The sequence below is a fragment of the Manis javanica genome, chromosome 4, assembly GCF_040802235.1.
Source record: "Manis javanica isolate MJ-LG chromosome 4, MJ_LKY, whole genome shotgun sequence".
NCBI classification, from domain to species: Eukaryota; Metazoa; Chordata; class Mammalia; order Pholidota; family Manidae; genus Manis; species Manis javanica.
Window position 1 is genome coordinate 44,020,546 of NC_133159.1, and position 16,670 is coordinate 44,037,215.

Genomic DNA, 16,670 nt, shown 5'->3' on the forward strand with positions numbered 1-16,670 from the left:
AGTGATGAGACGTCGGCTGGCACAGGCATCCTGCTGGCACTGAACCTAGAGAAGCCCAGGATCAGTTCTTACCTGGCTTCTTCCTTTCTCTACAGTCCCAACTCTGTCCTGAACCAAGGGACCGTGGCCTGTTGTTTAAACCTTGGCACTGGAGGCAGAGTGACCTGGGCATAAGACCTGGCTCTGGCCCTTCCTAGCTGTGTGATCTCAGCTAAGCAATCTTTTTGTCCAGGCCCAGATTTCCCCAGCTGTAAAAATGGGTACGATAGGATGTAACTCATAAACGTTTCAAAAGACTAAATGAGATAATCTATGTAAAGAGTCCAGCTCAGTGCCACACATAACAGGCACTTGCAAATAGAGTTTCCCTTTTCCTGTCTCTATAAGCATCAAGTTATAAGTTCCAGCCTTTGGGGATCTGTCTGATCTCCCTGCTTTTCTTGATCTCTAGAATTTGGGGCAAAGATTTGGCTCCTAGGAGATTTTCCCACAGCCTAGAAACCACTCATACCTCCTGAGTGATGGGTGAAGGTGGTATAAGCCATATGAACAATTAGGCTCATGGGCAGGAATAGTATAGACCAAATTAGTATCACCATATTTAGCAGATAAAGATATAGGACACCCAGTTAAATTAAAATTTCAGATACACAGTGAAAAAGTTTTGATACATTTGAAACATTTACTAAAAATTATTTGTTTATCTGAAATTCAGATTTAATTAGGCAACCTCTATGTTATCTGGCAAACCTGGGCCAAACCCACATGGTCAGATTCTCAAGAATTAAAATGGTTGTCCAGCCCCCTTAACTATAGGAAGGAGCAAAGCCAGGTTCTGAACTTCGGTTTGTTCTATTCCAGGTCTTGAGCTTTTTTCCTTTACAAACAACCCACACAGTGAGTCCATATGGTCCATGTACCTTGATGGCCCTTTCTTATGCCCGTGTCTTGTATACCCTGGGGGACCCAGGTAGGACCCAGGCCCAGCCACAGCAAGGGCTCAGGAAATGTGCCTAAAATGTGTTTCCTTCAACAGAAAATATGGTGCCACCATGTGTCAGATGCTATTCTAGGTACTGAGACAGCGCTGAAGAAATAAATATTGATTAATTAAATAATCCTCCCTGCCTAGCTTACCTTCTTGTTATCAGAAGACAATGAGCAAAATAAACAGGGAATACGTAGAGTAAGTCAGATGATGACAAGTACTACAGGGAAAAAAGCAGAAAAGGGGGATCGGAATGCTGGGAGTAGGGGGATTGCAATTTAAAAGACGTATTGCCACTCATCCACCAGAATGGTGAAAATGAGGCACACGGACAATGCCATGTCCTGGTGAGATGTGAGTCCCCTGGAACACTCATACACTGTCAGCAGGAACAGAGCTGGTCCCCAATGAGGAAATCGCAGCATCTCCTGAAGCTGAATCTATGCTTCCCCTAGGATGCAGCAGCTCCCCTTTGCTATATGCCTACAAATGTGGTATAGTCAGTCACCAAAAGGCATGGACTAGACATACTAGGATGGTTGTAGCCGCACTATGCATAACAGCTGGAAACAGCCCAAATATCCATCAGAAAAAGAACATATAAGTAAATTATAGTATTTTCATACCAAGGAAATGTACTGGGCACCAAGAATGAATGAGCCAATGCTATTTGCAACAGTGTTGGTGAATCTCGTCCACACCAGGGTGAGTGAAAGCCAGGTACAAAGGATCACATACTACACAAAGTCTAACAGCAAGGAAGTCTGATCTGTGAGCTTAGAAGACAAAATAGTGGTTACCCTGGGTGGGGAGAGGGATTGTGGACCAAAAGAGGAGCACAGGAGGGGCCTCTGGGGTGCTGATACTGTTTCTTGACCTGGGTGCCGTCTACATGGGTATGTTCACTGTGCGAAGATGTATCAAGCTGATTACTTATGATTTATGCACTTCCTATATCCACCTTCAACAAAATGTTAAAAACAAAAAAGTGTGGTCTGGCCCCACTGAGAATGTTCTTTTCTTGCAGGACCAATAAGGAGCTGTACAAGAGCAACAAGCGTAACCTAGGGCCCTATCACCCTGTCAGCCGGTGCCAGGACATTCTGCGTGTGGTTGCGGTGACTGCCGGCTGCCCATCAACCCTGGGCCTTTCCAGGGATGGGAGTGGGGGGCAGTGCTGGACAGCTCCGATGCCTTCTCCTCCCATTCCCTCTTTCCAAGCTCAAGGCCCTTTATAGAAATCCTTCGCTGCCTACATGGGCCCACCCTGAGTGACCCCTCCTCCTCTGGTCTGGGCCATAGCATGTGGGCTATGACTTCCTTCGGGAAGCATGTCACCCAGTTCTGAGGGCAGGCCATATCACACCTTCTTTTGTGGCTTTTCCCCAAATTGTTTGACACTCACAGAGTAACTAAATGTGCAGGCCCTCCCTGCTCACCTCTATGTGTGCCCGGCATATTGTGCATGTGTATATGGCTCGCTCTGGGTCTGTGCATGGGTGTCAGTATCTCTGTGCCTTTATTTCAGGAATTTGGAGACTTTCTAGGGCCCCAGCAGGTAAAGGATCTGCTTCTAGCAGCGCTGGAAGGGCTGCAAGGTGTCTCAAGGCTCAGGGGAAGGACTTTGGGGAGATGAGGCAGCTGGCCTCAGAGGTCACTCTCAGCTCCGTGCTGGAGTGGTACAGCCACAGAGCACTGGAGGTGGTAAGGCCCCTGGGGGCAGTGGCATACTGGGAGACCCCACAGGGCCTGCTTACCCTCAGGACCTCCTGACTGGCAGTGGGCATGGTGGGGGTGCCTGGGCCCTAAGCACCGGGGCAGGGCAGAGGGCATGGGGGTGACTGAGATCTAGGCACTCCCAACTTGCAGGTGAGGAAGAGCTCACTTACCAGCCCCTGGGAGGACTCAGCCAGCCTGGTAAGGGGTGGGGAGGGCAGTGGAGTTCAGCAGGCTCAGCCCCAGGGAAGGAACCTGTGCCACCTGCCTCTCCCCTTTTCTGTCCTGAGCACTCTCTTTCTCCTCTTCACTGTCCCTCTATCCTGTCATCTCCAATTCCTCCTCCCCTGCCCCCCACCTCCCCGTCTTCCTTGGCTTCTCTTTGGTCCTCTGACTGCTCACGGCTGCCCTGGCTCTGCCCCAGATCCCAGAAATCATTCAGGGCATCTATGTGCAGCTGAGCCCATCCAGGAGCCACGGGCCCGTGTGGTGGCCCTGCTGCCCATCTCCCTCCTGGTCAGCTCCTCCTTGACCAAGGTTGTTGTGGCCCTGCTCGTGTGCCCCCTCCCGCTGGACAGGTACCAAGTGAGAGGGCTTCCCAGCCACTACATCTCAGAGGGTGGAAGTAGCCCCCATCCTGGTCTGACTCCCTCTTTCTGCCCAGAGAAGCCCCGTGTCCTCCCAGGTGGCCCCTCTTCCATGACCTCTGGTGCTTTGACAGCCATTAAGCACTTCCCTAGCACTGTGAAGTGTCAGTGCAGAGCATCAGTACATTCTCTCATTAGTACAACAGCCCCATTCTACAGATGAGGAAACTGAGGCTCAGGGAAAGTTTTTTGCCCTAGGCACTCAGGGAGCAAGCACAGAATGAGGACCTAAACTCAGATTTGACAACCTCCAAGCCCAGAGCTTTTTAGTGATGCCACGGAAAGGAGGTCTGAGTGTTGGCCCTGACTCGCCCCCAGCTGCTATGTGGTCTTAGGCAGCTCACTTGCTGTCTCTGGGCTTTAGTTTTTCCCCATAGCCAAGAAGAGGAAATAATCTCTGCAAAATTCCCACCCTAGATGGGTGGTCATAACAAGTAATTCCACCAGCTGTGCTGAGGGCCACCTGGCCTGGGCCTGGCAGGAGGATGCACCATGCTGTTAGCCTTCAGGGACTCCTCGTCCGTCCGGTGGGCAGAAGGGACTGTGGCCAGATGGTGAGGCCTGAGCAGAGGAGAGCAGTCTGATGGCTCCAAACCCCCAGCCCAGGAATCGGCTCCCACAGCTCTGAATGAATAAAACAAGGCAATAAGCATGTGATCCACACCTTAAGGTGGTTGGTTGGTTGTGAGTAAATGTAAAAAACTGTGTGGAGCTATGCAGATGGGCTGCCCTACTAAGGAGAGTTGGTGTCGTTCATAGAAGAAAAGGTCAGTTGGGATGGCAAGGGCTGGTGCCACATCCGCATCATCCCACCAGGAAGAAATTAACCCTTTCTGGCCACACTGCCCACCAGGGGGGCTTCTTGGAATTGTTTATCATTCAGACTCAAAGACTAGTAGGGCCACATCTGGCATCAGAGTGGTTGGGGTATAGAACAGGGCAGTGGTAGGGGCTCTCTCTGCAGCAGAGACAGAGCTGGGACAAAACTTAAGGAGGCCCTGGCTTATGGGCCACACCTGCACTTGCCCAAGCCTGAGAGTAAGGGCCTTCTTAATTTTGTGCCCTGGAGGCCTCACTCCCCTCACCCTAGTTTTGGCCGTGGGTGTAAGAGTTGGTTTCTTGGGTCTGCCAGGTGAAAGGTGCAGGAGCTTCCTAGGCTTAAATGGGTCAGGCCTCCCAGGAACTAGTATCTCTTAGAATAACTCTGTAGACTTCACTTCTGGGGTCCCCACAGGAACAAGCCTAGTCATAAGTGTCACCACACCCTGGGAAGCTCAGTGTCCCCAGAGGTTCTTATAGTTAATTTATAGTTCCTTCCAGCCCAGACGCAATTTACCAATCGGGTCATTTTTACCATAAGCAATGTTGCCTAGCAACATAGTTGATATACTATCTTTATCAGGTTTCCAGGGGAACAGAGCTAGGAAGTTAATGGAAGGTTCAAATGCTCCTGCAGAAGGGGGAAAGGGTTCTATTAACCCTTTAGTGCACAGGCCTGTTAGTGCTTTCAACTCCCCAGAGCAGGAGTGCCACAGGCTGATGCTGGCAGGCACAGACCCCCTTGCCTGGCATACTGCTTTCTAAGGGACAGGAGTGGGTGCTTCTGATGTTCTGTGACAAATGCAGGCCCCAGAGGGCCCCTTGGCATAGAGGAAAGAGCATACTTTGGAGACATCAGACCTGGGCACTTCCTGAGTGCAGCTCATTAGCTGTGTAGTGTGGGACTGGTGATCCTGCCTCTCAGCCTCAGCTCCACATCTGTAAAATGGGATAACAACCCACCCTGAGGGTCACTGTAAGAATTCAGTGAGCCTGAATGTCTTGAATATCTTGTTCACTTCCATATGCCCAGAGATTTGCCTAGTGCCTAGCACACAACAGATATTCAATATATGCTGAAGTAATAAATTGTATATAAAGTACTTGGCATGATACCTGGGAAATAGGGTTTTCAATAATTGTCAGCATCCTGCCCCTTAGGGAATGTTTTCTGGAACATTCCTTGATGGTGTACCCATGGATGCAATTTCAACAGCATCTTCCCCTCTCCTTCCCAAAATCACTGGGAGGCAGGGTGGGCCCCACTGCCCTGGTTCCCACAAACCCTCCCTGCCTGTGACCTTCCAGCCATGGAGCAGAGATGGGGAGGCAGCTGATCCTGCGCAAGCCCAGCTGTGATATCCAAGACCTCCTGGATCTGCTCCTGGACAGCCTGAAGGAGAAGCCTGTTACCAAGAAGGGCAGGGCCTCCACCGTGCCCCTAGCGGTGAGGACGTGCCCCACCTGCCCCATCTCTGCCCCATCCAGCACCCCTCGCTCCTTCCCTCCTACTGAGCTCAGCACACCCAGCTTCTGGTGCCCCGCTCTGCAAATAAGTAGTGGTGTGGCTTGGGCAGATCTGTCCCTGGGCTCTTCTTTGTGATCCACCGAGTGACAACAGTACTGCTGCTTACAGTGACAGCAGCAGCCTGAGATGGGGGAAAGGCAATGACCTGGGACTCACAGACCTTAGTCTGAGAATTTGGCTTAGTTCCATTACTATTTTGTGACCTGAGCATGTCACTTCACTTCTCTGAGGCTCGGTCTCAGCATCTGTAAATGGAAATAATATTGTGGGTTATGATCACATGAGATACCTCATTAATTCCTTTAGTGACACAAAATGTTCAAGCATGTCTCATTGCCACACTCTTAGAGTTCAGCCCTGGAAATACAGAGGGAAAGGTGAGTCTGACTGCAGAAGGTGATGAGGCAGAGACAGATTTCTCTCTGCCTCTGTGACTACCGCCCTAGTCCTACCCAGCTGGATAACACCCTGCTCATCTCCTTGTTTGCACTCCAGCCCCTCCAATCTGTACTGTGGCCAAAAAAGCCTTTGAGAAATACATGTCTGCCCTTCTCAGCCTCCTCAGTGGCTTCCCATTGCCCTTGAGAGTAACAATGTTCCTACCTGTGCTGCAAAGCCCCATCTGTACCCACCACTGCCATACTCCCTGGTCCTCCTGCTCGCACAGCTCCAGCTTCACTGGTCTTTGTCAGAACTTCATACACACAATGCCATCTTCTGTCACGGGGCCTTTGCATGTGCTGCTCCCTCTGCCTAGACTGCTCTCCACCAAGTTAACTTCTACTCACCCCTCAGCTCTCAGCTCAAATATCACCTCCTCAGGGAATTCCTCACCTATCTCCCTGACCAGATCAAATCTGTGAATAACATCCTTTGTTTTATATACATTATCTCGGGAGCATTTACTCAAGATGTGATTTGACAATTTAGTGTAAGAGTCATTTAGCTAATCTGTGAGATGTGTGCATGTAATGCCTGAACCTGTTTTGCTCAACATGATATCACCAGTGTCTAATGTATACCTGGCACATAGTAGACCCTCCAACAAATTTTGTTGGCCAGATTTATTTATTAAATATTTGTTGAGCATGTACTATGTTCTAGGCACTCATAAATCTTGGGGACTCAGCAAAACATTCTCTGATGGAGGGAAGCAAATAAAGATATGATGGGTGGAAGAGCAGGTGGTCCCCATTTACAGAGGACACTGCTGCTCAGTCACATTCTAGGTCTCAGCCAAGGCCGCAGAACTGAATGGTAGTGGCAGGACTCAGACCCAGATCTCCTATCTCTGAGTCCCGTGCTTCTCTACCTGATCTATCCTCTCTCCACCAACACTGAGTCTATGAATAAGGCACCAGCCCCATTCCTTCTCTGATCTGGGCATTCATGCACTCTCCCTTCAATCAGTGTGTGGATGTATCCTCAAGTCACTCATTCATGCTTGTTGTTTAACATAGTTTAAGATAGATACAGCCTGGAGTGAATTTTATCTTATGGTATTGATAAACCATCTGAGCAAGACTGAGGCAAGAGCAGAGCCCTAAGGTACATCGCTAGAGACTTTTCTCTATACTATAGACTGTTCTTTGGGCAGTCATTAGCTTTGAGCTACTGAAACATGTAAAGGCTTTGAGTCTAAAAGGTTTGTCTTAGCTCTGCCACTGAATTATTATATAACCTTGGTCATGTACTTACCCCTCTCCAACTTTGGTATTTAGATTTGTAAAATTGGGAGCAATAACCCATGCCTTGTCTATCTTATCCTGGGAAAAGTATGTGTAAGGGCTTCCTAAGCTGTAAAGTACAAATAACTGCCATTTATTCTCCTCTAACTCACACATGTCACTTATTTACCTGAGAACATACCACAGGTTGTTTTACTCCACAGTTACATGCTTTTCCCTTGGGCCAGCAGGATGGGGTCTTGGTGGCATAGATCTTGACCACTTCTTTATAAAACATTCTTACCACTCTTCTCATTGAATCTTCACCACCTTGTGGGCTGGCTGAAAGAGGAGCATTGACCTCACTTTACAGAGAATTAATCTGAGGTCCACAGAGAGGCCGGGGAATGGTGGAGCCAGACTGAGCCATCAGGTCTTGTGACCCTAGCCCATAACCTCCCCTGTTCCCTGTATTGTCCTCTTGCCAGTTAGAGAGGACTTGGTGGGCTGAGTGTGAGGGGTGGGCTCAGGCCAGGACCAGAGCTGGGTGGCAGGTAGAGAAATTGGAGGGTGAATGCAAGATGGGTCCCAGGGAACACCCTGGGCCAACCTCCAGTAAAGCCAAGTTCTTAGGACTTGAGAGGGCTGGCATGGGGAGCCATCATCTGGAAGGGGCAGTGGTGTGAGGCAGGTGGGCATAGAGTGAGAGTCCTAGGATTGGTGCTCCTTGGTTCCTGCTCAAGGATGGGGTTTGTTTCCCTTAGCTGCTGGCCACATAGGAAGACAGTGAGGGCAGCCTGGTTTAATGGCCCAAAGTGAAGAGGAAATTGGTGCTCCTCATGGTCTGTGTGCCTGTGGTATGACTGAGGACGAGGCAGGGAACACTACACCCTGTAACTGAAAACCTGGGTTCATGCCCCAGCTCTGACCCAAGGGACTGGATGATCTTAGGCAAGTCCCTTCACCTGTTTAAGCTTGTCTCCTCATCTGCACAGTGGGGTGAACACTACCTCACAAGACGTGGGAAGGGATCCCTCCACCATGATTCTTCCAGGGTTGTGTCCATGTCAAAGAGGCAGGCTGCTGTCATTGTTCCAGGGCAGGGCTCACCCAGAGACCCAGGACTCAGAGTGCAGTGGGGTGAGGGTGGGGGAATCTGCAGAGAAGAGCAAAGTTCCGGCCCAGCCTCCTAGAGAAGTAGTTCAGGCCCCTTCCAGGAATACTGAGACGATGGGCCAGGACCTCCCACCAGACTCCCCTCCACCTCTAGGCAGCGAGCGGTCTATGTGAGCTTCTGTCCATCAGCAGTTGCATGGGCCATGTGAGGCGCATCTCCCCCCAGCTGCTGCAGGCGCTGCTCATTCAGGTCCATTACCACATCGGCCTCAACCTGCCTGGCCACGTGGCTGCCTGCAAGGATGTCAAGGACACCCAGCCCTCTATCTCTGGCCCTGTGTGGTATGCTCCTACTGTCCCTGGCAGGGGGTGGGGGTGGACCTCCAGCAAGGGTCCTTCCGAAAGTTTTTAGGGCAATTGATCAGCAGAAATTAGCTTTGGGGCTAGATGAGAAAACAGAAGCACACTTTTATGAGAGCCAATAATTTGTTCAACAGCTATTCTGAGCCCCTGCTGTGTGTGTCAGACTGTTTAGTGCTGGACCTCAGCAAGCAATCAGCCCTCCCACAAGGAGCTCAGAATTTCATATTTCTTCCTCCCTCCTTGGAGATGCTTATTTGTATTAGATTTGTATCCAAGGCCAGGCCATTTTATTTTTAATTATTGATTGGTATAGGTAATACAAGCACATGGACAAACAGCTCAAGACATTAAAAGTTAGTGTCATTTCTTCCCCATAACCTGGTTACCCTCCCCAAAACAACCAGTTTCTTTCATGCCCTTCCAGAGTTGGTTTAGGCAGAGATAAGTGTACATGTTTATATTCTCTATTTTTAGACCAATAGTAGGTTAACATATATGGTTATACATTTGTGCTGTTAGCATAGACTATGTCTTGGAGATCACTACGGATAGAGTTGCCTTCTTATTTTTAACAGCTGAAGAATATCCCTACATGTACAATTCCAATACACTGTAATTTATTTAACCAGGTTTCTCTTGATTTAGATATTTTGTAGCCCTTTGCAATTATAAGCAATGCTTCAGTGAGTTAGTTTGTTTATATGTTATATGTTATGCACACGTGATTGTCTGTGTAGGATGGATTCCTGAAAATAGGATGGGTACATCAAGGGTTTCTGCATTTAAATATTAAGGTGGGACAGGAATATGTGGTGGGAAAGTTGTTGGTCAGTGAGTGATGTAGGGGAAAACGGTGTGCCTCCTAAAGTGCCTGACTTGCAAATTGCCTCCCCAGAGGGTACTGCCACCAGCAGTATATGAGAGTGTCTATTTTCCCATCCCTTTGCAGCACAATGTAGTATTAAACATTTTTATCTTTACCAAATTGAAAGTTGAAAAAAAAACGTATTTTGCTGTAATTTTTGTAATTTTAGTTTGCATTTTTCTTGTAATGAAGTTCAGGTTAATTGCCATATATGTTTCCTTTTCTGGGAGCAACCTGTTCTTGTTCTTTGCCCAATTTTATATAGGACTGTTGGGATTTTTTCTTATCAATTTGTAAGAGCTCTTTATATATTAAGGTCATCAATGGTCATTTGTATTCAGTTTGGCACATAATGTGCAACTATTTTATGGTCTTTTGTAGTGCAGAATTTAAAATTTTTATATAGTCTGGTTTGTAGTTTTTTTTCCCTCTTTTGGCTTCTATTATGTATTATTCTCAGAAAGGTGCACTTTGAGGGGCAGAGGGCAAGCAGTTGTGTAGCTGGGCTTGATGTCAGAACACCTTGGACTCAGGTCCTGACTCCATCACTTAGTAATTTGTACTTTGGGTAAACTAATTTAATCTCTCAGTAGCTTGGATTCCTTGCCTATGAAATGGAGGAAGTGATTCCTACCCCACAGATGTGTTGTAAAGACCAAACAGAATGGCATCATAAGCTGACAACCAAGGCTGTGGCACCAGTCTGATTCCCCTCTCACTCGTTGGAGCTATTCCCCAGTCTGTTGGCCCTGAATCAGAAAGCTGGGGAGCTGCTGGCGGAGGAGGAGGAGGAACACATGGTGGCAAAGTTCTCTACATGCTGTGGCATGATGAAGGGCGTGAGCTCCCCACAATGAGGGCTTCGCTTGGGGAGGTCGGCGCGAGGAATCTGGGAGAGAACCTGAGTGTCCACCCATCCCCGACAGCAGCCTGTGGGACTGAAAAAGCAGAGGCAGGCAAGCGCCAGGCTGAGGGGGACTAGAAAAGCCCTGAAGCTGGACCTGGCTGTAGGGTGCTGAATGGTGGCTCCCAGAAGATGTCCACCTGGAGCCCATGACTGTGACCTTACTTGGAAAAAGAGTCTTTGCAGATGTAATTAAATTAATGGTCTCAAGATGAGATCACCCTGGATTAACCAGGTGGACCCTAAATCCGATGACAAGCGTCCTTGTGAGAAGAGGAGACACACACAATGGGGAAGGCCACGTGAAGACAGAGGCAGTGGTGGGGGTGATGCAGCAGAGGCCGAGGAACGCCGTGAGCCACTGGAGGCCAAAGAGGGAGGAAGGTTTCTCCCCAGGAAGGAGCGTTTCCCTGCTGAACCTGGATTTTGGACTTAGGGCCCCCAGAACTATCAGAGAATAAATTTCCCTTGTTTTAAGCCACCAAGTGTGTGGTAAGGTGTTACGGCAACCACAGAAAACGGTCACTGTGCTGTGGACCCCGGGCGGGTCACCTGGGCTCCAGGCTCTGGTGAGGGAAGGGGAGGGCTCTCGTGGCTGGCCAGTGCGCGGAGATTGCTTCGTGCTCCCGAGAGGAGGCGCTTTTGAAGAGGTTGGAGCGCAGTCCTGCTGGGCCAGACGCCACCGACTCGGCCTGACAGCGCGTCCCATGAGGCCCAGCTTCTGTGCCCTGCAGCAGCCTCCCACGTGGAAGCACCCACGTGCTGGATGGTCGGCCTCCGCCCAGGGCAGGGACAGGGCAGCCCTTGCTCCACTTCACTGGGAAAAGCTGAGAATCTTCCAGGAAGCGGAAGCTTGCCGAGTGCGTATCTGGGGGAGCCAGAGGGCCGCTGCCCACAGCCTCCCCACAACAGTGTCCCGTCCGCCTTTGTGCAAAGCATGGGCCTCATGTGGGGCTTTCACAGGTGCATCTTTGGTTGGGGTGAGGAGGAAGAGAGATGTGCAGGGTCATTTTTGTTAAAATTCAGAGGCTGCCTGAGGAAATGGTGAACGAGTGGAGAGGACTGACCCTGGGTAATGTAGTTCCGTGTTCAGAAACCCTATTCCTTGTTGGCTGCCCAAACAAGGGAGGGGTGAGGGGCTGGCCAAAGCCGCCCTGTCTAAAACCTCCGAGTGAAGTTGTTCCCTAAGGAGCTTCTGAGTTCAGTGCTGTCCCCAAGCCCCATAGTGAAGTGATCAACTGCCCCTGGAGATGGGGACACACCAGGGAGGGAAGGTGGTCAGGTCACAGTGAAGCACACACGTGGGCGGTGCACTCTGTGTTAAAGGATGCTAATGCTTGAAAGGGAAGCTATACCTCCCTTCTCCGAGCAAAAACATGTAAATCTCAGCTTCGCTGTTCCCCCAATGCCTGGAATTTCAGGGATGAGGGAAGAGGGGGGATGGGATAGTTGGGGAGGGAGAGCCCCAGGCCCTTAGTGTGGACAATGCCTGTGGTCAGCCTCCCTCTCTCCCTATGCGTATGTGTAACTTTGAACTCTGGAGGCACTGCTAGTTGCGGGCTGTCACTGACAGTACATGCTTCAGAGAATTAGCACAAAGCTTGCATGAGTCCGAAAGCACTGAACTCAGAAGCAACTTGAATTTTCACACTAATCAGTAGTCATCACAAAATTAAAAACACCAAAATTAAGAGCAAATTCCTGAGAATCACCTGAGTTCCGAAATGCTTTGATGCTTTGTCTGGAATCACGAGCACTGCCATCTCTTAGTATCATCTGAGGTATGTCTGTATACAGCTGCATCATAAACTCTTTAAATGAGTTTAAGTTTCTGGAAAACTTGTTTAAAGGTGAATTTTATTCCATACATTGTCAGTTTTTATTTTAATAAAGGTTTTTGTATATATGTTTATATATACATGAAGTTATATATACACATATGCACACACAACTTTGAACACCTGGCACCATGCTGGGCATACCACAGGATGTGGTGGGATGTCTGCCCCCTTCTCCCTCACTGTGGGCTTCTCAAACTCACCTGGGAGCTTCAGCAGCAAAGACTCCTGGGTCCCAGCTTGGTCGGTCCAGGTTGTAAAGTCTCCCTGGGACTCCTGTGCATCCTGGTGTGGAAATCACTTCTTCAGTGTCCTGAGTGGGTAAAGGACTCAGGCCTGGACAGGAATCTGTGTCCAAGTGAACAGAGAGGACACCCCAGCTGTGGGTTGTCAGGAGCCCAGGAGGCTGGGGAAGCCTAGCCCCAACCTCTCCCTCAGGAGGCTCAGGAGGGAAAAGAGGGTGAAAGCATTCTCTCCTAAGGTGGGGGATTTTGCTTCTGTTTACTCTCTTGTTCTCAAAGCTAATAATTATTTTTAAAAAGCCATCCTTTGAGGAGGGACCCAAGATGGCGGTGTGAGTAGAGCAGCAGAAATCTCCTCCCAAAACCACATTTATCTATGAAAATATAACAAAGACAACTCTTCCTAAAATAGAGACCAGAGGACACAGGACAACATCCAGACCACATCCACACCTGCGAGAACCCAGTGCCTCACGAAGGGGGTAAGATACAAGCCCTGGCCCAGAGGGACCCGAGCGCCCCTCCCCGCAGCTCCCGATGGGTGGAGAGGAGTCAGCAGGGAAAGAGAAGGAGAAGGAGCCCAGGACTGCTGAACACCCAGCCCCAGCCATCCAGACCAGAGCACAGACACAGTGCATGCGTGGGGTCCTGGATACTAGGGAAACAGGGCGGCAGGACCGGTGAGCGGATGCCTGAGGCCGACGCCAGAGAGCAAAGAAACTGGAGCGGCCTTTTTTTTTTTTTCCTCTATTTTTTTTTTTTTGGCGAGTGCTTTTTGGAAGTCTTAAAGGGACAGGGACCCTAATACTAGGGAAACAGGGAAGCAAGACCAGTGAGCGGGTGCCTGAGACCGGCACCTGAGGACAAAGAAAATTGTGCGTTTTTCTTTTTTATTGTTTTATTTATTTATTTAACTTTTTTTTCTTTTGTTGTTGCTGTTGTTGTTTCGGTTTGGAGAGTGCTTTTTGGAAGTCTTAAAGGGGCAGGGCAGGACACTTAGTCCAGAGGTAGGGAATCTGGGGATCTCTGGGCACTCTAACCCCCTGGGCAGCAGGGATCACAGAGGCCCCTTACGGAGATAAATAGCCTCCCAGCCGCTCCCCCTCCAACGGGGCTCCACCATTTTGAAGCAGCAGCCCGAGCCAGGTCATGTCCACACCAACAGTGGAGATAAACTCCATAGCAGCCGGGTAGGAAGCAGAAGCCCTGTCTGCGCACAGCTACCCAGCACAAGCCACTAGAGGTCACTTTTCTCCCAGGACAGGAAGGCCACAAACCAACAAGAAGGAAAGCTCTTCCAGCTGTCACTCATACCAGCTCTGCAAACTCTCCCTATCACCATGAAAAGGCAAAACTACAGGCAGACAAAGATCACAGAGACAACACCTGAGAAGGAGACAGACCTAACCAGTATTCCTGAAAAAGAATTCAAAATAAAAATCATAAACATGCTGACGGAGATGCAGAGAAAAGTGCAAGAGCAATGGGATGAGATGCAGAGAACAATGCAAGAGCAATGGGATGAAGTCCGGAGGGAGATCACAGATGTCAGGAAGGAGATCACAGAAGTGAAACAAACCCTGGAAGGATTTATAAGCAGAATGGATAAGATGCAAGAGGCCATTGAAGGAATAGAAACCAGAGAACAGGAACGTATAGAAGCTGACATAGAGAGAGATAAAAGGATCTCCAGGAATGAAACAATACTAAGAGAACTATGTGACCGATCCAAAAGGAACAATCTCCGTATTATAGGGGTACCAGAAGAAGAAGAGAGAGGAAAAGGGATAGAAAGTCTCTTTGAAGAAATAATTTCTGAAAACTTCCCCAAACTGGGGGAGGAAATAATCGAACAGACCACGGAAATACACAGAACCCCCAACAGAAAGGATCCAAGGAGGACAACACCAAGACACATAATAATTAAAATGGCAAGGATCAAGGACAAGGAAAGAGTTTTAAAGGACAGCTAGAGAGAAAAAGGTCACCTATAAAGGAAAACCCATCAGGCTAACATCAGACTTCTTGACAGAAACCCTACAGATCAGAAGAGAATGGCATGATATATTTAATGCAATGAAACAGAAGGGCCTTGAACCAAGGATACTGTATCCAGCACGACTATCATTTAAATATGATGGCGGGATTAAACAATTCCCAGACAAGCAAAAGCTGAGGGAATTTGCTTCCCACAAACCACCTCTACAGGGCATCTTACAGGGACTGCTCTAGATGGGAGCACTCCTAAAAAGAGCACAGAACAAAACACCCAACATATGAAGAATGGAGGAGGAGGAATAAGAAGGGAGAGAAGAAAAGAATCTCCAGACAGTGTATATAACAGCTCAATAAGCGAGCTAAGTTAGACAGTAAGATACTAAAGAAGCTAACCTTGAACCTTTGGTAACCACGAATCTAAAGCCTGCAATGGCAATAAGTACATATCTCTCAATAGTCACCCTAAATGTAAATGGACTTAATGCACCAATCAAAAGACACAGAGTAATAGAATGGATAAAAAAGCAAGACCCATCTATATGCTGCTTACAAGCAACTCACCTCAAACCCAAAGACATGCACAGACTAAAAGTCAAGGGATGGAAAAACATATTTCAGGCAAACAACAGTGAGAAGAAAGCAGGGGTTGCAGTACTAATATCAGACAAAATAGACTTCAAAACAAAGAAAGTAACAAGAGATAAGGAAGGATACTACATAATGATAAAGGGCTCAGTCCAACAAGAGGATATAACCATTCTAAACATATATGCACCCAACACAGGAGCACCAGCATATCTGAAACAAATACTAACAGAACTAAAGGGGGAAATAGACTGCAATGCATTCATTTTAGGAGACTTCAACACACCACTCACCCCAAAGGATAGATCCACCAGACAGAAAATAAGTAAGGACACACAGGCACTGAACAACACTCTAGAACAGATGGACCTAACAGACATCTATAGAACTCTACATCCAAAAGCAACAGGATATACATTCTTCTCAAGTGCACATGGAACATTCTCCAGAATAGACCACATACTAGCTCACAAAAAGAGCCTCAGTAAATTCCAAAATATTGAAATTCTACCAACCAACTTTTCAGACCACAAAGGTATAAAACTAGAAATAAATTCTACAAAGAAAGCAAAAAGGCTCACAAACACATGGAGGCTTAACAACATGCTTCTAAATAATCAATGGATCAATGAACAAATCAAAATAGAGATCAAGGAATATATAGAAACAAATGACAACAACAACACAAAGCCCCAAGTTCTGTGGGACGCAGCGAAAGCAGTCTTAAGAGGAAAGTATATAGCGATCCAGGCATGCTTGAAGAAGGAATAACAATCCCAAATGAGTAGTCTAACATCACAGTTACCAAAACTGGTAAAAGAAGAACAAATGAGGCCTAAAGTCAGCAGAAGGAGGGACATAATAAAGATCAGAGAAGAAATAAACAAAATTGAGAAGAATAAAACAATAGCAAAAATCAACGAAACCAGGAGCTGGTTCTTTGAGAAAATAAACAAAATAGATAAGCCTCTAGCCAAACTTATTAAGGGAAAAAGAGAATCAACACAAATCAACAGAATCAGAAATGAGAATGGAAAAATCACGACAGACTCCACAGAAATACAAAGAATTATTAAAGACTACTATGAAAACCTATATGCCAACAAGCTGGAAAATCTAGAAGAAATGGACAACTTCCTAGAAAAATACAACCTCCCAAGACTGACCAAGGAAGAAACACAAAAGTTAAACAAACCAATTACGAGCAAAGAAATTGAAATGGTAATAAAAAAAACTACCCAAGAACAAAACCCCAGGGCTGGACAGATTTACCTCGGAATCTTATCAGACACACAGAGAAGACATAATACCCATTCTCCTTAAAGTGTTCCAAAAAATAGAAGAGGAGGGAATACTCCCAAACCCATTCTATGAAGCCAACATCACCCTAATAC

The 16,670-nt window shown here is 47.8% G+C and overlaps 1 protein-coding gene across 1 annotated transcript in view; it reads left to right on the forward strand.

The window, feature by feature from the left end:
• MROH7 (maestro heat like repeat family member 7) overlaps positions 1 to 16,670 on the forward strand; it is a 54,621-nt gene that overhangs the window by 23,504 nt on the left and 14,447 nt on the right. Inside the window, 8 exon segments of the mRNA XM_073232852.1 lie at positions 233 to 260; positions 2,016 to 2,106; positions 2,517 to 2,601; positions 2,604 to 2,692; positions 3,129 to 3,165; positions 3,168 to 3,282; positions 5,479 to 5,617; positions 8,636 to 8,823. Of these exon segments, the coding sequence (XP_073088953.1) occupies positions 233 to 260; positions 2,016 to 2,106; positions 2,517 to 2,601; positions 2,604 to 2,692; positions 3,129 to 3,165; positions 3,168 to 3,282; positions 5,479 to 5,617; positions 8,636 to 8,823 (772 nt within the window).